The following is a 21,708-nucleotide window of genomic DNA, read 5'->3' as shown; positions in this document are numbered from 1 at the left end:
GCAAACCATTTCTGATTATTATTATTCAATTTAGTCAATAAATCATACAAAGTAGCTACTACTGGACAAATATCCTCTGCAATTTTGTTGACTGCTATCAGATCTTGAGCCAGTCTGCAACTTTTATCATCCTATTTCTTTACTGTCCAGAATATTATATTCCAATTCACATTCAATTAATAATTATATTTTAAAATTTATCAATTACTTTTTTTTTTAATTCCCTTTGATCTTCTAATTTTCAGGGATATTGTTTTATTCTAATTGGGCAGGCTCCCCTTTTATTTCCACTTTAACAGGAAAAGCATTTTTTGCCCTACCTGGAACTTCGGATGCCCATACTCCCAGATATACCTGATTAAAGATTTCTTCTATTTCAGGGAGGTCCTCCTGTTTGCTTTTCTGTTGAATTAAAGATAAACTCAAAACTGCAATTAACTGCTTGTTTTTAACTCTAAATTCCATTCTGCCTTCTTTAAATGTTGCTTCTCACCCTAAGAAAGATTTTAGAGAATTTGGCATGCATAAAAATTTATGCATTCCTATTTGTTTTCCCAATTTGTACTTTAAGGGTTTCAGAAAGAATGCCTCGGGTTGTTTGTGGTTTTTTTTTTTCTCTTTTTCTTGGTGGCCAGTAGCTCCCACATCTGTAACAAATTCCTTTCTCTCAGATTTAACACCGAGTAAGTTGCTCCTCTATCCACTAGAATTCCACTTTTTTTCCTCTAGTTCCTACTTTTAATTTAACCAGTGGATCTGCTAAGGTAGATTCCCTAGGTCCCTGTCAGTCTGGTACCAATTCAGTCTCTGGAGCCACACTATGACACTAATCCCCTCAGGGTAGTCTCACTTTCAGCGTCCGAACTCTCCCCCCCCCAGCGAGTCCTGCAGCCGAGCAGAGAGGGTCCCATCTGGGGTGCCAAATTGATTCAGAGAAAACTCCAAGAACAAACTTGCCAACAAAGTTTTCAAGCTGACAAACAGGTATTCTTTACTGTGGCGCCAGGAGACACAGGGGATAACTTTTCCTGATGTGTGTCTCCCTATTGCTACACAAGCCATCCTTATATAGTCCCTGGCCATACATACATATTCATGAGGTTACGTATGGATTACATCACTTTCCAGAAAGCTCCCCGCATGTGTACAGAATTGTGGTGGTGGTCTCTGAGGGTCGTTTACTTCTTCCAACAATCTTCATCACTTCTGGCAGCCTTTGAAGCAGGCGCAGTAGGTGCCTGTACCAGTTTAATTGGTTTGTTAGCACCAGAGATATAATAACCCTCCTATCCTCCTACTTATCAGTTAGTTTACCCGTAGCCTATCCTGGACACCTGCTATTCCCAGATACTCCATATCCCTGTGTCCTGTTTTTCTAGACTGTTTTTCTTAAGACTACCTCAACTATAACGATTTATCTTGTGCCAGTATGTTCTCTATCTGTACTCTATTTTTTTCTATGTATTATGCACCTCAGTAATTTTCCACTGCTACTGTTACAAAGCCATCAAACTTAACATTGCTTAAAACTAATTCTAAAGGTTTATATATTCCATTTTGTGATTTTTTTGTTCCCCTTGTTTCAAAGTAGTTCAAATAATCCTGGGTTATTGGTTTAGAAATAGAAGCTGGGTCCTGAACCACAAGATCAATAATTCGAGTGGACCTTTCATAATTAACTGCGCAAATTGCTCTGGTCTGGTCACAATAGTCTTTTTGGGTTGAAACAGAAGAAAAATCCATTTTAATATACGCAGCTGACCTTCAGGTAGCTGGCCGATAATGCCAAACAGGTGGGCATTCTGAGAACTGGAATTGAGGATAAAGAACAAAATCAGTAGGTCATGGATTCTACGAGAAACCATCGCCAAGCCAATCTTGTCTATGATGCAAAGCCTCTCTCTGGATATCAGATAATTGCCGTAGGGTGTCGCCTTCTGATGCCTGTCCTAACAATGGCATTAATGGCGCTAAGTCATCATTAGTGATTCCACAAACAGTTTGAACCCATTTAATGTCTCCCATCAACTTTTGAACATCTGTTAATGTTTCAATCTTACTTGTTAAAACAATCTTTTGAGGCTTAATTGAACTGCCAGTTATCTGCCACCCCAGATAGTTCCAGGGGGCTTGTCACTGGATTTTTTCAGGGGCAATAGTCAATCCTCTTGTTCGCAATGCTGTGGCAATGGTTGCTAAAATATCATCTGGTAGATTTTTTGCTGCAAACAGGATGTCATCCATATAGTGATAAATCAGCATATCACGATACTGTCTATGCAACGGAGTTAGTGCCCATGCCACATAAGTCTGACAAATTGTGGGGGAATTTTTCATACCTTGTGGCAAAACGATCCAATGATATCACTTTGCCGGCGTCTGTTTGTTAACACTAGGCACCATAAATGTGAACTTTTCACAGTCCTCTGGATGAAGTTTTATAGTGAAGAAACAGTCTTTCACATCGATTATCAGCAGTTCCCAATCCTCTGGAATGATAGTTGGTGAGGGCAGCCCTGGCTGCAGTGCACCTATATCCTGCATTAACTGCATTAACTGCTCTCAGGTCATGTAACAGTCTCCACTTTCCTGATTTTTTAGGGTTAGTGAACACCGGGGTGTTCCAGGGACTAGTGGACGGGACTATATGTCCTGCCTGCAATTGCTTGTGCACTAATTCCTGTACCTTTTGCTAGATCACTGCTCAGGTCGGGCTGGGTATCGTTCGGTGAGTGGTTGTATTCTCTTCCCTTGTTATTTCCCTGATTATTATTATTGGTGGTAGTGGTACTGTTTTTGTGTTATACTTTAGTTACTGGACTGTTCTTATGTCAACCTGCAGGAGTTACATTCTTTTGGTTCTCCCCATCTCTCCGGGAGCACAGTGTAGAAGGGGGGGAGTGAGTGAGTGGCTGCTTGCTTCTGGGTTGCCGTCTGGGCTTAAACTGTGACATGGAGTCAGAGGGCCATACCAGATTAGTTAGTTTTCTCGTGTCATCCCTTATCCTGCCCCCAGGGAGGCAGCAGACTTCTCTGTGAGTCTGGTCAGGCCGACATATGGAGTCCTCTGTTCCCCTTAGTGCGGAGTCACCAATTACCACCACTTTTTTTTTCTCGTATAGCTGGTCAGAAAATGAAGTGTTCTCTGACTTTTCTGTGGGAGCTCTTCTAACCTGGATCCCTTATCATCAACTTCCTCATTTTCCTGGTCCTGTAGTACCAGGTCTCATATTGTTCTGTCTGTACAAAGTGCCAGGCAAACTGTCGCATTATGCTCCCAAGGGCAGTGTTTTATCTGCTTGGGGTGATGCCATCCCTCTTGTCACTGCTCCCTATGACTCCACTGCTTAAGTTGGCAGAGATGACATCTCATGGGAATGTCCTGATGAGGACTTGAGGCTCTTTTGGTGGTTCTTGCTATTCAGGATCAAGACTCCTGGAACCTGTGTTTTCTTCAGTCTGGTGCTGAAGGCGTCCTCTCTGGAGCTGCTCACCTCGGCAAATCATGAGAATATAATTCATAAACGTAATGAGCTCTATTCTCTGACAAGTCATGGCCAATCCAAGGGTTTTCCACATGGTGGGATTAATCATTTTTTAAGAAAGCATTTTCTCTGCCATAGCAATACTAGTCAGCTTCTTTACACTCTAGCAAAGCGAAATAAATTATGTCTTTGAGGACCTCTGTTAATTATTCAGATTACTTTAACGACATGAAGACTTGCATAAAGTATGGTGTATGTATGCATACTTGATAGATAGACAGCTATATTTCTGTGTGTTTACTTATGTTCAGGACATAAGTTTATGCATGTTTGTATACGTACATATATATATTTCAGCTTATCTCAGAGATATTGCTGAGGTGAGTAGCTCGAGAGAGGACATCTTCAACACCTGAGCGAGGGGATCCTCATGGGGGATTTCAACCACTCCGATACCTGTTGGAGGGACGGAACAGCCTGGCACAAGCAGTCCAGGAGGTTCTTCGATTGTGTGGAAGACAGCTTCCTTCTGTAAGCAATAGAGGAGCCGACAAGGAGAGTTGCTATACTTGACCTTGTGCTCACCAACAGGGAGGGGCTCATTGGAAATCTGAAGCTCTGAGGCAGCCTTGGTTGTAGCGATCATGAGATGGTCAAGTTCGAGATCCTCAGGACAGTGAGAAGAGCATGCAGCAAGCTCACTGCCCTGGCCTTCAGGAGAGCAGACTTTGGCCTCTTCAGGAATCTGCTTAGTAAGGTTCCATGGGATATAGTCCTAGAGGGCAGGGGTGCCCAAGGCTGTTGGCTGATATTCAAGGATCACCTGCTCCAAGCTCAGGAATGTTGCATCCTCACTAGAAAGAAGTGCATCAGGAGGGACAGGAGACCCCCTTGGATGGATAAGGAGCTTCTGAGGAAACTTCAAGGGAAAAAAAAAGAGGCTTATAAAAGGTGGAAGCAAAGACTGGCGGCCTGAGAAGAATACAGGGATGTTGTCTGGGAAGCTAGGGACCAGGTTAGGAAAGCTAAGGCCCAGTTAGAATTAAACTAGGCTAGGGATGTGAAAGATTACAGGAAGGGATTCTATAGTTACATGGCAAATAAAAGATAGAATAGGGGCAACGTGGGCCCTCTCTGGAAGCTATCACGAGAGCTGCCTACCCTGGATTTGGAGACGGCTGAGGTTCTTAATGACTTCTGTACCTCAGTCTTCACTGGCAAAGGCTCTGACCGCAGCACCCAAGTCTTGGAAGGGGGACGCAGGGACTGTGAAAACCTAGACCTTGGGCCCACTGTAGGAGAGGATCTGGTTCGAGACCATCTTAAGAACCTGAATGTGCACAAGTGCATGGGACCTGATGAAATCCATCCACAGTTCATGAAGGACTTGGCGAATGAAGTTGCTAAGGCACTGTTCATCATATTTGAAAAATCATTGCAGTCAGGTGAAGTTCCCAAAAACTGGAAAAATGGTAATGTAGCCCCATTTTCAAGAAGGGGAAAATGGATGACCCAAGGAACTACAGACCAGTCAGTCTCACCTCTGTGCCTGGCAAAATCTTGGTGCAGATTCTCCTGGAAGTCATGCTAAGGCGCATGAAAAACAACAAGGTGCTTGGTGACAGCCAGCATGGCTTCACTAAGGGGAAATCCTGCCTGACCAATTTGGTGGCCTTCTATGATGGGGCTAAGGAACTGATGGACTGGGGAAGAGCAGTTGACATCATCTACCTGGACTTGTGCAAAGCATTCAACCCTATCCCACACAACATCCTTGTCACTAGGTGGATAAAGAACTGGCTGTATGGCCGCATCCAAAGAGTTGTGGTCAACAGCTCAGTGTCCGGCTGGAGACCAGTAACAAGTGGCGTCCCTCAGGGATCAGTGTTGGGACTGGTCTTGTTCAACATCTTTGTTGGTGACATGGAGAGTGGGATTGAGTGCGCCCTCACCAAATTTGCTGATGACACCAAGCTCTGTGGTTCAGTTGATGTGTTGGAGGGAAGAAATGCCATCCAGAGGGACCTTGAAACACTTGTGAGATGGGCCGATGCCAACCTTATGAAGTTTAACCATGTCAAGTGCAAGGTTCTACACCTGGGTTGGAGCAATCCCAGGCACAGCTACAGGTTGGGCAGAGAATGGATTCAGTGCAGCTCTGCGGAGAAGGACTTGGGGGTGTTGCTAGATGAGAAATTTAACATGAGCCGGCAGTGTGCTGTCACAGCCCAGAAAGCTAACTGTATCCTGGGCTGCATCAAACGGAACAGTAGGTCAAAGGAGGTGGTCCTGCCCCTCTACTCTTCTCTTGTGAGACCTCACTTGGAGTATTGTGCACAGTTTTGGTGTTCTCAACATAAAAAGGGCATGGAGCTGTTGGAATGAGTCCAGAGGAGGGCCACAAGGATGATCAGGGAACTGGAGCACCTCCCATATGAAGATAGGCTGAGGAAGTTTGGGCTGTTCAGCCTAAAGAAGAAAAGGCTGCATGGAGACCTCATAGGAGCCTTCCAGTATCTCAGAGGGGCCTTATAGGGATGCTGGTGAGGGACTCTTCATTAGGGACTGTAGTGATAAGACAAGGAGTAATGGCTTCAAACTTAAATAGGGCAAGTTTAGATTGGATATAAGGAAGAAATTCTTTACTGTAAGGGTGGTGAGGCACTGGAATGGGTTGCCCAAGGAGGTTGTGAATGCTCCATCCCTCGCAGTGTTCAAGGCCAGGTTGGACAGGGCCTTGTGTGACATGTTTTAGTGTGAGGTGTCCCTGCCCATGGCAGGGGGGTTGGAACTAGATGATCTTAAGATCCTTTCCAACCCTAACTCTTCTATAATTCTATAATTGTACTTCTGTAATGCCTAAGAGTTACTGCGGTACTAATAAAGATTTTCAGGTTTATTTCCTTGCTACTACCAATTTATGTTGTACATGTGATTTCAAATTACTTTTTTATGTTTTATTTGTTTCTTTCACTTTAAAATGGGCATCAGCAGTCTGTGCAGGAAACCAGTACTTACATATAGGCTTAGGTTAGTAGGTTGGTTGCTCTACTTAAACTTGTTTGAGTTCAAAAGCTGAGGCTTGAATCTTTGGAGCCCCAATAACCACTGTCAAATGAAGCAGTCTAGATTTTGATGATTGCTTGATCAACCTTGCAACCAGGTAGAAGAACAAGTGGATTTAAACTACTGCTGTTCTGTCTGTATGATTGAGGTGCTTCTTCATATGCGGTTAGCGCATGTATGGCCAGATTCTTTCATGTTTAGTTCAACTTGAATTTGCCTTCCATTGATTTTGGGTCCAGAGCAAATGTAGTTTGACATTTTTGTATTTCAGGCACCTAGGTCTAGCCTGGTTTTGTTTTTATGTGAGTGATCTTAACACTTGAGTGAGTTGAATGAGGGTGTCTGGGTGGATCTCTCTGTTGAATGGCCTGTATAGGAATTTTGCTTTCCAATTAGATATTTTTCAGATATTTTCAACACCAAGACTAACTTTAATAGTGCTGTTCTTACTTTCAAATTGTGAAGCTTCTGATGACTAAGTAAACATTTCTTTCCCCTCTCCTTTGTTTTCTTGCAGCCAACTGGGTACATGGAAAACTCCATTTCGTACAGTGCTATTGAAGATGTTCAACTGCTCTCCTGGGAGAATGCTCCTAAGTACTGTTTACAGCTCACAGTCCCTGGGGGTACTATCTTACTGCAGGTACCATAAACACCAAAATACAATTTTCTTTCTCTCTTACTATAAATTTCCTTTATCTCGTCTGCTATGCATGAAATCTTAATTAAATGGACTCAGAAAAGACAGAAAACTCAGTGCTGTCAAATTATCTAACCACCAGAAAATTTGATCAGGGTGATAAGTCTGAAATTCTTTATGTTGACAGTCAGAATGGAAATTTTGGGCCACAGTGGTTAAATCTTCTTCCTGATTTTGTGCATCAAAATAATACCCTATGGAGAGGCACATTGATTCGGGACTGGAACAATTGTGGTTTTGCATATAGTCCTATTCCTGCATGAAACAAATTAAAAATTTCATCCTTCAATTCATATAGGAAACCCATAACTTGCACTGATACTGACAGGTATCTTTTTAAAAAATATATTTTATCTTCACTGGAAGACATATGTAGACATTTGTATGTCTACATATGCTAGTTCTCTAAGTGTTGTTTTCAAACTGAACATGCTGTGTTTACGTTATTCCAGATTTCTTCATCCTCTCATGAGGCTTAGGTCAGTGCAAGTTTTAGAGACAGAAAAGGACTCCACTGAACTTTGGAACTGCTTTCAAATAGGAAAAGCAAAGCACTTGAAAACCCAGCTGCTGTGCCCACAAATAACTTTGAATAGTCAGAACGTAGGCTAAGTTGACTCCAACTTAATTCTTACCACATTGTTTCAAAGACAATTTTACCTGTTTCCCTTTGGGAATTTACTTTTTCACTTGAATATACAGCTATGACTATTGTATATGCATTTCATGCAGAGATTGTCAAGAGACTGGGTGAGCAATTTCTGCAGAAAATGTGAAGATCAGTTTAACCTGTGGATAACTCCTGAAAAATCAAAACGGATATTTTTTCTTGAAAAAGTATGAATCACTGGATTGATCATAATAGAACTTGTGTATTTGGGTGTGTACACTCACACATTAACTCTACTGCTTTTGCACAAAATGCTGTCCAATAGATAAAAATATGGGAACATACTGAATGATGTGATGTTTTTAGTTGCTGGACAGAATGTTTACTCTGACCAAAGAATTTCTGAGTCTCATGCTCTGCCAGGGAGGAAGCAGAGACAGGACATCTGACCCAAACTAGCCAAGGAGGTATTCCATACCACAGCACGGCATGCCCAGTATATAAGCTGGGGTAGTAACCCGGGAGGGATCACTGTTTGGCTCAGGCTGGGTATCGGTCGGCGGGTGGTAAGCGGTTGTATTCTCTTCCCTTGTTATTTCCCTTATAATTATTATTATCGGTGGCAGCAGTAGTGGTTTGTGTTATACTGTACATTCTTTAAATTTTCCTCCCCGTCCCTCCGGGGGGGAAGGGGGGGGGCAGTGAGTGAGTGGGCTGAGTGGCTGAGTTGCCGACTGGGCTTAAACCACGACAGTTCTTTCTGGCGTCCAACGTGGGGCATGAAGGATTGAGATAATGACAAATCTGACCAGAGTGTGTCTAATAATATTTGTGATAAGAATTTATTGTTTTGGATTAATAGTCACTCGTCACAATGCTGATTTATTGGCTCTCAAAGTTGCTGCACTTGATCTCACAGTTTCAGCATGTTGTACTTTACTTACAGCCCGTATTTGCTGGTTTAGTGTTTATCAGCTGGGGGCCTTAGCCTAAGGCTCTTGTTTCACTGCACTTCATGGTAATGACTTGTAATGCAATGAATCATTGATCATGAAACTGATCTGTCTTGCGTTCCCAGTGTGGTCACCACCTCTCTACTTTGGGAGGTATATAATGGAAGTGTTTAGCAATTACACTTTTTTTCCCTTCCTCGAGTGGTCAGCCTATGAGGGAGACATTCCCACACACGCCTGCAACAACTACAGCAGCTACTCAAACTCCAACGGCAGCACACAGCACATCTACTCCAGCTCCAAGCACAGCAGCTACACCAGCCCCAGTGACAAGTACAGCAGCATTGTTTGAAACTTCTGAGGGTTTTGAATGGCCTTTGGATACCCTTGAGACCTGCCTGCTGATTGTGATGGGGATCATCATGTTGGCACACATGCAGTATGTGTTTTATCCACGACCATTTTGTCTGATCTCGAAAGTTAAGCAAAGTTAGGTTTGAGTCTTGTCTAGGCTTAGATGACATTAAAGGACCACCAAGAGATTTTCCCCGAGGCTGGACAGTCATGAGTGGCAGGGTGAGGGGAACAGTATGGGCAAGTACCTAGTCCACTGGGCCCTTCCAGTGCTTTGGAAGCATTGCAGATGTAAGGCAGCTGTATGGAGTCCCTGATGACAAATTGCAGAAACTGCTGAAGGGGAGGGTGAATTATTTTGAGCATGGTGGACCCATGACACTTCAGGCCATCAGGGAAGATATGCAGCATAGAGATGGACTCATGATAGAGGGGTGGACATAACAATGGACACTATTGCCCGTGTCATTCATGAGTGTGAACACTGCACACAGCCTCTCCTGCTCTGAAAGACTGTTACAAGAGATGGAGCCCAACATCATGGAATGAATGGACTCAGCAGTCCTATAGGGGTTGGTCCATGTACTAAGGAATTATCTCTCTCTCTCTCTGTGGATGTATATATATGTATATCAATTCAAAAAAATTCCAGGAACATAATTGCCAACAAAGTTTTCAAGCTAACAAGCAGGTATTCTTTATTGCAGCTCCGGGAGACACAGAGAATAACTCCTCATAACCTGTGTCCCCATATTGCTACACAAGCCATCCTTATATAGTCCCTGGCCATACATACATATTCACGTAAGGATTACATCATTTTCCAGAAAGCTCCCCGCATACATACAGAATTGTGGTGGTGGTCTCTGAGGGTCACTTACTTCTTCCAACAATCTTCATCACTTCTGGCAGCCTCTGAAGCATGCGCAGTAGATGCTTATACCAGTTTAATTGGCTCGTTAGCACCAGAGACATAATAATCCTCCTATCCTCCTACTTATCAGTTAGTTTAACTGTAGCCCATCCTGGACACCTGCCATGTTCTTCCTGATACTCCTTATCCCTGTGTCCTGTTTTTCTAGACTGTTTTTCTTTAAACTACATCAACTATAACAATTTACCTTGTGCCAGTATGTTCTCTAGCTGTACTCTATTTTTTTTTTCTATGTACCATGCACCTCAGTAATTTTCCACTGCTACTGTTACAAAGCCATCAAACTTAACATTGCTTAAAACTAATTCTAAAGGTTTATATATTCCATTTTGTGATTTTGTGTTCCCCTTGTTTCAATCCCCCCTTTTTCTTTCCTTTTGCAAATTCTTTTGCAACATTTTATATATTACCATTACCATCAAAAGTCCTTTTGAAATAATTTCCCATTTCTACTTGGTGCTTAATTTCATTCCCTTTCCAATCTTCATAATTGATCATAGATAGTTTACAACACCAAAGGGAACATTGAATCATACCACAAGTAATCAATATTAAAATAATTAACATCAATATTCTTGCAATCAGTTGCCTCAACCAGGAGATATTTGGTAACCATGAAGTTAACTTTTTCCATATTTCTTCAAAACCCCAGGAAGTGTCATCCATGGCCATTTTATTAAATATCTTAGTTTGTTTCCAAATTTCCTCCAGATCTGTTTCAATTCTGCCACTTTGGTCTATGTAGGAACAACAACTTTCATTGATTCTGGAACAAACTCCTCCTTGTGATGCCAATAACATGTCTGGAGCCATTCCCAAAGATGGAATTAGCCCTCTCACAAAACTATGAAATGCAATACACCGTTCAATAATTTGGTTAAACCCTCGCTTAAGCCGTTTAATGAAACTTCTAATCCAGGTTTCGGAAGGATACCTGTCAATAATAGTAAAAGTGGGAATTACAGCACCTAAGGTGCATGCCCCCTTCCAGTTGGGGAGTAAGGTCTTATAATCATTTTTTCCACATAACCAATACCATCCTTTCCCTTAAGGAATGAGGCGCCACTGAACTACGATACCATCTATTTTAATAGTGTGATTGCAATTTGAATGGTGACCTACATCTGTGGCATTAATCAAGTATGGTCTCCTACCCTGGTTCCTGGTGTAATACATCTTTGTGCACAGGTGAGATATTTATTACCTGGATTAGGATTAAGTATTCCAAATCTCAACCTTCCCTTTGAATACAAATTGCTAGTGTTTACCCACAGATTTGTCCATGAAACAGTGTTAGGAATTGGAACTCCAGTTGATGAGAGTTCCAGGCTTTCTCCTGATTTAGGCAACTGTGCACACACCCAACAGTCACTACGATTAAAGACTTCAGTAACATTTTGCATTAATTTCAGGTATAACTTCTGGTCCCAAGCTTGTGCACCAGTTCTCATACGAGTCCAAATTATGACCAACGCAATTTCATACGTAAGGGTCCTGAAGGTTCGATCTGCCATGTCTTCTCTGGTTCTTGTTCTTTCTTTCTTCTTGAATAATGCATCCAAGCAGGTTGTTCCTTTATCTTCACTGCTGTAAAGGTGGTCAGTAATATCTGGTACGGTCCACTCCACTTCTCCTGTAGAGGATCTCCTGAAAAATTCTTAACATAAACCCAGTCTCCAGATCTGAAAGGGGGAATCGGATAATCCAAACCTCTGGCTCTTGTCCCTGCTATTCTCTTATTATCTCCTCGAATTGTTTTCCCAGATTGATCAAAAACTGTCGGAGATAGCTTTCCCCACTTCCTGAAGACTTCCTCCTTTAAACTGGGACTGATATGGTCTTCCATACAAAATCTCAAATGGGCTAACCTCTTCTTTCGACTGAGGTTTATTTCGAATTCTTAATAAAGCCAGTGATAATGCTTGATACCAATGTAAATTTGTTTCCTGACATATCACAGAATCACAGAATCCCAAGGGTTGGAAGGGACCTCGAAAGACCAGCTAGTCCAACCCGCTGCAAGAGCAGGGAAACCTAGAGTACATCACACAGGAACTTGTCCAAGCGGGCCTTGAATATCTCCGTCGGAGAATCCACAATCCCCCTGGGCAACCTGTTCCAGTGCTCTGTCACTCTTACAGTAAAGAAGTTCTTCCTGATATTCACGTGGAACCTCCTATGCTCCAGTTTACTCCCATTGTCCCTTGTCCTATCATTGGATATCACTGAAAAAAACCTAGCTCCATCATCCTGACACCCACCCTTTACATATTTGTAAACACTGATGAGGTCACCCCTCAATCTCCTCCAAGCTAAACAGACCCAGCTCCCTCAGCCTCTCCTCATAAGGGAAGTGTTCCACTCCCTTCATCATCTTTGTGGCTCTGCGCTGGACTCTTTCAAGCATTTCCCTGTCCTTCTTGAACTGAGGGGCCCAGAACGGGATGCAGTCCTCCAGATGCGGCCTCACCAAGGCAGAGTAGAGGGGGAGGAGAACCTCTCTTGCCCTACTAACCACACCCTTTTTAATGCACCCTAGGATGCCATTGGCCTTCTTGGCCACAAGGGCACATTGCTGGCTCATGGTCATCCTCCTGTCCACTAGGACCCCCAGGTCCCTTTCCCCTTCACTACTTTCCAGCAGGTCAACCCCCAACCTGTACTGGTACATGGGGTTGTTCTTCCCCAGATGCAAGACTCTACACTTGCCCTTGTTGAATTTCATCAAGTTTCTCCCCGCCCAACTCTCCAGCCTGTCCAGGTCTCACTGAATGGCAACACCGCCTTCTGGTGTGTCAGCCACTCCTCCCAATTTAGTGTCATCAGCAAACTTGCTGAGGGTACAACTCAGTTCCCTCATCCAGGTCGGTGATGAAATTTTGAAACAGCACTGGTCCCAGCGCCGACCCCTGAGGGACTCCACTAGTCAGAGACCGTCAGCTAGATTCTGCCCCATTGACCACAACTCCCTGCCTTCTTCCTTTCAACCACTTCTTGATCCACCTCACTACCTGATCATCAAGACCACACTTTCTTATCTACGTGGTAGACAGTATCAAATGCCTTACTGAAATGAAGAAAAAACACATCTACCACTCTACCGTCATCCCTCCACCTAGTCAGTTCCTCATAGAAGGCTGTAAGGTTGGTCAAACATTACTTCCCCCTCATAAAACCATGTTGGCTGTTCTTAAGGACCCCCTCATCCTTGATATGTCCAGAGATGGAGTCAAGAATAAGTTGTTCCATCACCTTTCTAGGGACAGAGGTAAGGCTAACCGGTCTATAATTACCCGGGTCCTCCTTCTTGCCCTTCTTATAGACTGGCGTGTCATTTGCCATCCTCCAGTCCTCAGGCACCTCTCCCATTTCCCATGACTTACCAAAGATGATGGAGAGCGGCCCAGCAATGAACTCTGCCAGCTCCCTCAGCACCCGTGGGTGTATTCCATCCAGACCGATTGATTTATAGATGTTCAGATTGCATAGCTGATCCCTAACCCAATCCTCATCTACCAAAGCAAACTCCTCCTTTGTCCTGACTCCTTCTGGGGCTATAGGAATCTGGGGCCGCTGGGGAGAGTCTGCAGGAGTAAATACAGAGGCAAAGAAGGCATTCAGCACCTCTACCTTCCTTATATCTTCTGTATCCAGGGCATCCACCTCATTCAGCAGTGGGCCTATATTGCCTCTTGTGTTAGCTTTATTCGCTATGTATTTGAAGAAGCCCTTTCTATTGTCCAGTCTGTCTCTTAATTCGTACCCACAGACATTCCACTTGCTCCTCATCTGCCCCCAGACAGAACTCAATACATTCTAGTTGCTCTCTCACATAAAGGGCGACTCCACCACCTCGCTTTGCTGACCTATCTTTCCTAAAAAGGACATAGCCATCCATGACCACATTCCAGTCATGTGAACTGTCCCACCATGTCTCTGTAATTGCCACCAGATCATAACCTTTAGACAGCACACAGACTTCTAACTCCTCCTGTTTATTCCTCATGCTGTGTGCATTGGTGTACAGGCATTTCAGGGAGCGAGCAGAGCACGCTGATGGCACCCTTGGGAGGCAGGATGCCTTCTGGTCTTCATTAACACTAGAACAATGCCCCACTAGTTCAAACCCAGCTACAACCCCCTCGCACTTTGAATCTAACCTGAAGCTCTGTGAGTGAGCTCTGCTAACTCTTGCCCTAGTACCCTTTTTCCTCTGCAGGAGAGGGTCTAAACAACTATCCTTTCCCACAAATGAAACAACAGATTGATAGTCCTTCCTAGTCCACCATCCTTCAAGCCCTAGCATGTTTCTCTTGGGCTTGTTCCCAACAGGCCCAGTTAAATCCCCTCCCCCCTTCATATGTAGTTTAAAGCCCTGTCAATAAGCCCTGCTAACTCCTTCCCCAAAAACCTTTTCCCCCTCTGGGACTGGTGTATCCCACCTGCCACTAGCAAACCAGGCATCTCATATAGCAGCCCATGACTGAAAAACCCAAAACCCTGCCTCTGGCACCAGTCACGTAGCCATACATTAATCTGCAGACTCTTCCTATTTATCTCTTCACCCTTGCTCGTAACAGGTATGGAGGCAAACACCACTTGCACTCCAGACCCTTTAACCAGCCATCCCAGGGCCCTGAAGTCTCTCTTCATTGCCCTTGCCCTCCTTGTAATAATTTCATCACTGCCAACCTGAAAAACCAGCAGTGGATAGTAGTCAGAGGGCTGCACCAGATCAGAGAGTTTCTTTTTAACATCTCTAATCTGAGCCTCAGGTAGGCAGCAGACTTCTCTGTGGGATGGATCTGGCCCTTCTGTCCCCCTCAGAAGGGAGTCACCCACCACAATTACTCTTCTTTTCTTCTTGGTTGGGGAAGTTCTAAGGCATGGGTGTGAATGACAAGCCCTAGGTGACTCACTAGATAGATTTACTTCTCCATCTCCATTTACCTGGCCCTCTAGTTCCGAGACCTCATACGTGTTATTCAAGGGCAACTGGGAGGGAAGAAGGGATTGCGAGGGTTTTCGCTTACCTCTCCAAGGAGAGACCTCCCTCCATGCATCCTTGTCCCTTAAGTTCTCTCCTTCTGTCTGATGGTAGGAGGGAAGGGGATCCATCACTTGTTCAACCACTTCCCTCTGCCCTTGCCTTAGCGTGTGGCTCCACCAATCTATTTCACTTTTGCATTCTCTGATGACTCTCAACCTTTCTACCTCCTCCCTCAGTTTAACCACCTGCCTGAGCAGATCATTTATTTGCTCACAGCGAACACAAGCAGTGTCACTGGCTCCCTCCAATACAAGTGCCAGGCTCAGGCATTTGCTGCAGCCAGAGACCTGCACGCCTGCATGTCTGCAGGAAGGCTCAGTCTAGATACCCACATTATTACTCACTACAGCTTTTTATCGTGTTGTAACCATGATCTATCTGGTCGATCGATCCGTCTACGTCTCTCCACACAAACAAGCACTCCTTCCTCATCCTGCACTCCAGGTGAGTCCTCTTAATGAGGCGGTTAGCCCGCTTGCCTGCCCGCTCGCCTGCCCGTGCAAACTGCCGCGCAAACTGCCTCGACCTGCTTTGTTTGCTCGCTCCATTCGCCCTGCTCCTGGTCGCCACTCTCCCTGGGTAAATTCTTAACCACTCACAGCTGGTGCCACTCCTCCTGGCTCCACCCTCGGTGTGTCATCTCCTCGCATGAGCTGAGTCACTGGTTCCTGGGCAAGTCGTGTCGAGGACTTCAGGCTCCCTCCTCAGTGGATCTTGTCACTCTGAGGTGAGGCTCCTGGATGCTGATATCCCCCGCTTCGCTCCGGAGTTGCAGGCATCCTCTCACAAGCCACTCACTCTTTATACTGCGGAGTATAAATAAGGACTACAGAGCCCTGGGAGAGGTGGTTAGAGGCTCTGGAGTTCAGATAGTCTTTTCGAAAATTCTCCAAGACACAGGGGAGGACCTTCCAAAGGCTAGGGGGATTGGACAGGTTAATAAATGGTAAAAAGGGTGGTGTCATAGAATCATAGAATAGTTACGATTGGAAATGATTCGGAGAAAACTTAATGAACAAACTTGCCAACAAAGTTTTCAAGTTGACAAGCAGGTATTCTTTATTACGGCGCCGGGAGACATGGGGGATAGCTACTCCTAACGTGTGTCCCGTATTGCTCTACAGGCCATCCTTATATGGTCACTGGGAATATTACATCATTTCCAGAAAGTTTCCCGCATTCATACAAAAATGTGATGTTCGTTTACTTTTCCCAGCTTAATTAACATTACAGACATAGCAATCATCCTGTTCTTTTACTTATCAATAGGTTTAACTGCTCCCATCCTGGCCATCAGCTAGTCCCAGGTGCTCCCCACCCCCAGGTCATTTTCCATTCTGTTTTTGTCACACCTTTTGTATTGAGGTTCTGAGGACCTGAAACTGCCTTCAGGCAAAAAGGGTTACTTTTCATTACAAAGCCATCAAACTTATCATTACTTAGAACTGATTACATTTTGTGCCTCCTTGTTTCAATCCCCCCTTTTTCTGTCCTTTTGCAAATTCTTTTGCAACATTTTATAATACCATTACCATCTAGAGTCTTTTGAAATAGTTTCCTGTTTCTACTTGATACTTAAATTTCACTTCTTTTTCCAATCTTCATAACTTATCATAGATCATTTACAATACCAGAAAGAAAATTTTGTTATACCACAAGTAATCAATATTAAGACAATATTAATATCCTGTAACCAGTTGCCTTAAACAGGAGAGATCAAGTAACCATGAAGTTAACTTTTTCCATATTTCTTTAAACCCCCAGGAGGTATCATCCTTGGCCATTTTATGAAAGATTTTAGTTTATTTCCAAATTTCCTCCAGATTTGTTTCAGGAACAGCAACTTTCACTGATTATGGACCAAACCCGTCCTTGTGAAGCCAATAACATCTAGAGCCATTCGGCTTTGTAATACCATTTTAGATATCCCCTACAAATTTGTCCATGAGATAGTGTTGGAAACTGGAATGCCAATTAATGGAAGGCCCCGATCTCCTGATTCAAGCAACTGTGCACACACTCAACGGCCACTACAATTAACAATTTTGGCAACATTCTGCATTAATTTCAGGTATAAGTATTGGTCCCAAACTAGTATGCCAAGTTAACATATAAGTCCAAATTATGACCGATGCAATTTCATACACCAGGAGCCTGAGGGTTCAATCCGCCATGTCTTCTCTGGTTCTGGTGCTTTCTTTATTCTTGAATAATGTATCCAAGCAGGTTGTTCCTTTATCTTCACTGCTGTAAAGGTGGTCAGTAATATCTGGTACGGTTTGCTCCATTTCTCCTGTAGAGGATCTCCTGAAAAATTCTTAACATAAACCCAGTCTCCAGATCTAAAAGGGTGAATTGGATAATCCAAACCTCTTGCTCTTGTCCCTAATATTCTTATTTCTGCTAATTGTTTTCCCAGATTGACCATAAACTCTCAGAGATAGCCTTCTCCCACTTCTAGAAGACTTTCTCCTTTAAACTGGGACTGATATGGTCTTCCATATAAAATTTTACATGGTCTAGCCTTTTCTTCCGACCGAGCTTTAGTTCAAAGCCTTAATAGAGCCAGTGGTAAGGCTTGGTACCAATATTAATTAATTTCCTGACATATTTTACCAGTCTGATGTTTTAATCAGATGAACCATCTTTTCTACTTGCCCACTGACCTGGGGCCTGTATGGTACATGTAGTTGCCAATCAGCCTCTAATTTTTGCTAGTTTCTTGTAACTATTTTGCTCTAAAGTGCGAGCCTCGGTCGGAAGAAATTGCCTCTGGTACTCCAAAACAAGGTATATCATTCAACTGTATTCCAATTGTTTGTCTTACATTATTTATTCTACAAGGGAATGCTTCTGTCCACCCTGAAAAAGTATTCGTTAACACCAACAAATATTGGTAACCTTCTATTCTTGGTAACTCGGGAAATTTTTTTTGCCAATACTGTCCTGGATAGCTTCCTCCCTAGTTGTACCAATTTGATTTCTATTTTCAAATTTTAGGATTATTCTTGAGACAGAGCTGACATTGTCACTAATTGAACTATAGTATATAGATTCCTTCCTACAATTTGCCTATCTAAGTATTTATACAAAGAGTTGCTACCTCAATGAGTTTTATTATGTTCTTCCTGAAGTATCTTCCAGAGTTGATTACAGGGAATTACAATTCGCCTATCAGGTATCTGAACCCTTTGTTTTCCTGTCCTTTGAGATCTTCAATCAATTTTCTATCCTCCTTTGAATATCTAGGTTTAGATTTCTCAATTGTTAGTTTGCTGTCAGGGATTAAAAGAATGATTTTAGATTGTTCAGCTTCTTGTTTGGCTTCAATATTGGCCATATTATTTCCAATTTCCTGATCAGAGTCACCAGCTTCCAGTAGTCATAGAATTTCTCTAGCATGTTTATTTTTTTTTTTCCTGTGTGTTCAAAACTTTTCATTCTTTTCAGACATCACCATGTTCATGGACCACAAATGCATATTTAGAATCAGTCCAAATATTTCTCCTTTTGTCTTTAGACAGTTCCAGGGCTCATGTTCAGCATGTTCCAGAGGTTTATTTGGTAAAAAAACATGAAGGAGATAACCAGTGGGCTTCTTTCTGTTCCAGAACTGCTAATACAACATGGGACACTAGTACAGTAATCTTTTGTCCCAAGGTAAATTTGCAAGCCTCCTCCATGTTCATGACAACTGTAGCCACAGGTCTTAGGCATCTTGCCGCGGCCAGGTGGAGGGGAGAAAACACCGACACGATGTAGATTCACAAAATGCTCCGTTTATTGATTACAAGGCTGCTCTTAATATACTGTCCCACACGCAATCACGCACTACTTGATTGGCTACTTCACTCTGCCCGCGAGAGGTACACGCTCCACTTTGCCTCTCCTGATTGGTTTCACACCTTCGCTTCAGCTTAGCGTTACATCATGCTTCTGGCATCTTGTTATTGCTCTCCTGTTTTGCTGACCTTGACGCTTCCTCTTCCAGCCTGGGGTCAGAGGCTCACTTTCTCACAGCTTGCTGCAAGCCTGTTAAAGCGCCCATGCTCGACCCCCAACATCTCCCCCTCTTTTTTCAAATAAGGCATTCGTCATCTGCTGCATGCGTTGCATAGTACATTGTAACAAACAAGGTTCAAAAACAAAATTAACAACATAATCATTATTGGTCCACTAAACATCATGATTAAACTCCTTAACCAACTACTTATTCCTAACGATTTTAACCAAGAGTCTATAGGATTTGTTTCTACAGTATTTTCTTTAAGTTCAAACAATGATCAGAAAGATTGTGAAGGATGTAAAGCAGCTGCAGAAGTAAACTGTACAGTGTTAACAGTCAAGAAGTTTGCTCCATCATTACACTCCCCCCCTTTTTTTTTTTTTTTTTTTTTTAGTGGTCAACCATAAATACCTGCTGCACTTATGCATTGACCCTTTCTTGCCCAAAATGTTGAACTGCTACCTGTTAAAACTTTTTACATGAACCTAACAACAAAAAATATACAGAATACTGTCTGCCTTCATCACACACACACAAACACACATATATGCATATATGGGATCCCACATACACTCTCCACAGAACTACAATATTTGAAACACAAAATCCAGACAATCATTGCTCCCACTGCACAGTTCCACATACAGGACGTGGCACAAGGACCTTGTAAAGACTATTAAGAAACCAGCTCCGAGAAGCATCATCGCAGTGCAAGGTGGCAGGCTCAACCTTAGCGGGCGTCCCCACAGAGGCTCTGCCTCCCTCACATCACGTGAGGCTTGGGCTTTTATACTGACTAAAATGCACACTCGTTCCAACACAGGTGGCCAGCCTGTGTTGGAAGAAGTGGTCAGCCATATCTATAAAGGTCTTGTGAGATACCAGAGGGACTCCAATCAAACATGTTCGAAATGGATCAGATGGGGTTGTTATGGATAAACAAAAGGAATCCTGCCCTATCTCATTAACCCATGTTACCCACATGTTTTGCCGATGATCCATGTTATGTGACATCATACTTCCCTGTTCCATCAGAACCACAGGTGCTGCCAGACCTAATTTCTTCATTTCGTTTTTCTTCCAAAAGTTCCCTAGCTAGATTCCACAAATAGTTTATTAAGACACCATCTGCTGTCCTCTCGTTTCCTCAGAATCTCCCTTCTTTTCCAGCCACGGTTTTACCCATTTAGCTGGGACCCATCGAGGTGGGTCATCACCTGTAGAGACACAAGCATATCCCCGTCCCCAGGTGAATAAAGTTTCTTTTTCTGTTCCCCAGGCCCCTTTTTTAGGGTCCCAAGTACGGACAGGCATTTTTAAAACAGAATTTTGTGAAGTATAGTGCAAATGTATCGGAATAACAGTTTGCTTATCATTGGTTGAAACAGGATTTTTCCAATTTAAAACATAACATGCTTTAGCTAACATATCGTGTGGCGAGAGGGTTATCTCCCCCTCTTTTTTCAAAGCGCCAAGCAAGCGTTTAATATCCTGATGTCGTCTTTCGACAATGCCCTGGCCAGTAGTATTGTAAGGTATGCCTGTAACATGTTTAACACCCCATTGCTTTAGAAATTGTTCACTCCAGTGTCCTACATAACTTGGCGCATTGTCTGTCTTTATCGTTTCAGGAACCCCTAGGACAGCAAAAGCCTGTAACCAGTGTTGTTTCACTGCTTTAAAGGCTGTTGTAGTTAGTGCTGAGGCCCATGCTGCATGACTATGAGTATCAACTGAGACATGTAAATATTTCAGTCGACCAAAAGGGGGGTATTCTGTAACATCAGTCTGCCATACTTTTCTTGGGCCTAAGCCTCGCGGGTTAACTCCCTGTTGTTGTAATGGAGCAATACGGGCGCAATCAGGGCAGGCTGCGACAATATTTCGAGCCTGAGACCTAGATAGTCCAAATTCCTGCTGTAGACCTCTTGAGGATTGATGAAAAAACTCATGTGACTGACGAGCCGCTTCAAAGTTCTGTAGCACGACTGGTCCTGCAACGGCTCGGTCAATTACAGCATTACCCTGGGAAAAGATACCAGGTAAGTTGGTATGACTTCGCATGTGGCAGCACCAGATGGGCTCCTTACGTTCTTGAATTATACCCTTTAGGTGAATTACCAATTCTTCAATTTCCAATGTTCCAATTTTACCTATTTTTGCACAGTCAATACGATTGACTACACTGACTGCATATGCTGAATCGGATACAATATTTAAGGCTTGTGAGGAAAACCAATTTAAGGTTTCAACAATGGCTTGTAGTTCTAAGATTTGCACTGATTTTCCTGTGTCAGTCCATGTCTTTAGTTTCCAATTTTGATTGTCTTGCCATGCGAAGCCATATTTCCCAGTACGTCCACTGGCATCAGTGAATACAGTAAGTGCATTTGATATAGGTTTTTGTTTCACAATAGGCCCTCTCATTATAATAGAGGTTGTTTGAAACAGCGGATGAGAGGGATAATGTGTTGACAATTGTACCCCATTAACTGCAAGAGCAAAGGTCATAGAACATAATGACCATTCTTGGATTAAATCAGTAGTTTT

The 21,708-nt window shown here is 43.2% G+C and overlaps 1 protein-coding gene across 1 annotated transcript in view; it reads left to right on the top strand.

The window, feature by feature from the left end:
• The window catches only part of LOC117438313 (C-Maf-inducing protein-like), a 203,529-nt gene that overhangs the window by 56,161 nt on the left and 125,660 nt on the right, over window positions 1-21,708 (top strand). Inside the window, exon 2 of the mRNA XM_034073862.1 lies at window positions 7,069-7,194. Coding sequence (XP_033929753.1) covers window positions 7,069-7,194 — 126 coding nt within the window. The remainder of the gene's footprint in view (window positions 1-7,068; window positions 7,195-21,708) is intronic.

The sequence above is a fragment of the Melopsittacus undulatus genome (genome assembly GCF_012275295.1).
Source record: "Melopsittacus undulatus isolate bMelUnd1 chromosome W unlocalized genomic scaffold, bMelUnd1.mat.Z SUPER_W_unloc_9, whole genome shotgun sequence".
In the NCBI taxonomy this organism is placed as follows: domain Eukaryota; kingdom Metazoa; phylum Chordata; class Aves; order Psittaciformes; family Psittaculidae; genus Melopsittacus; species Melopsittacus undulatus.
Note: the sequence above shows the minus strand (reverse complement) of the source record. Positions and strands in the feature narration are given on the sequence as shown.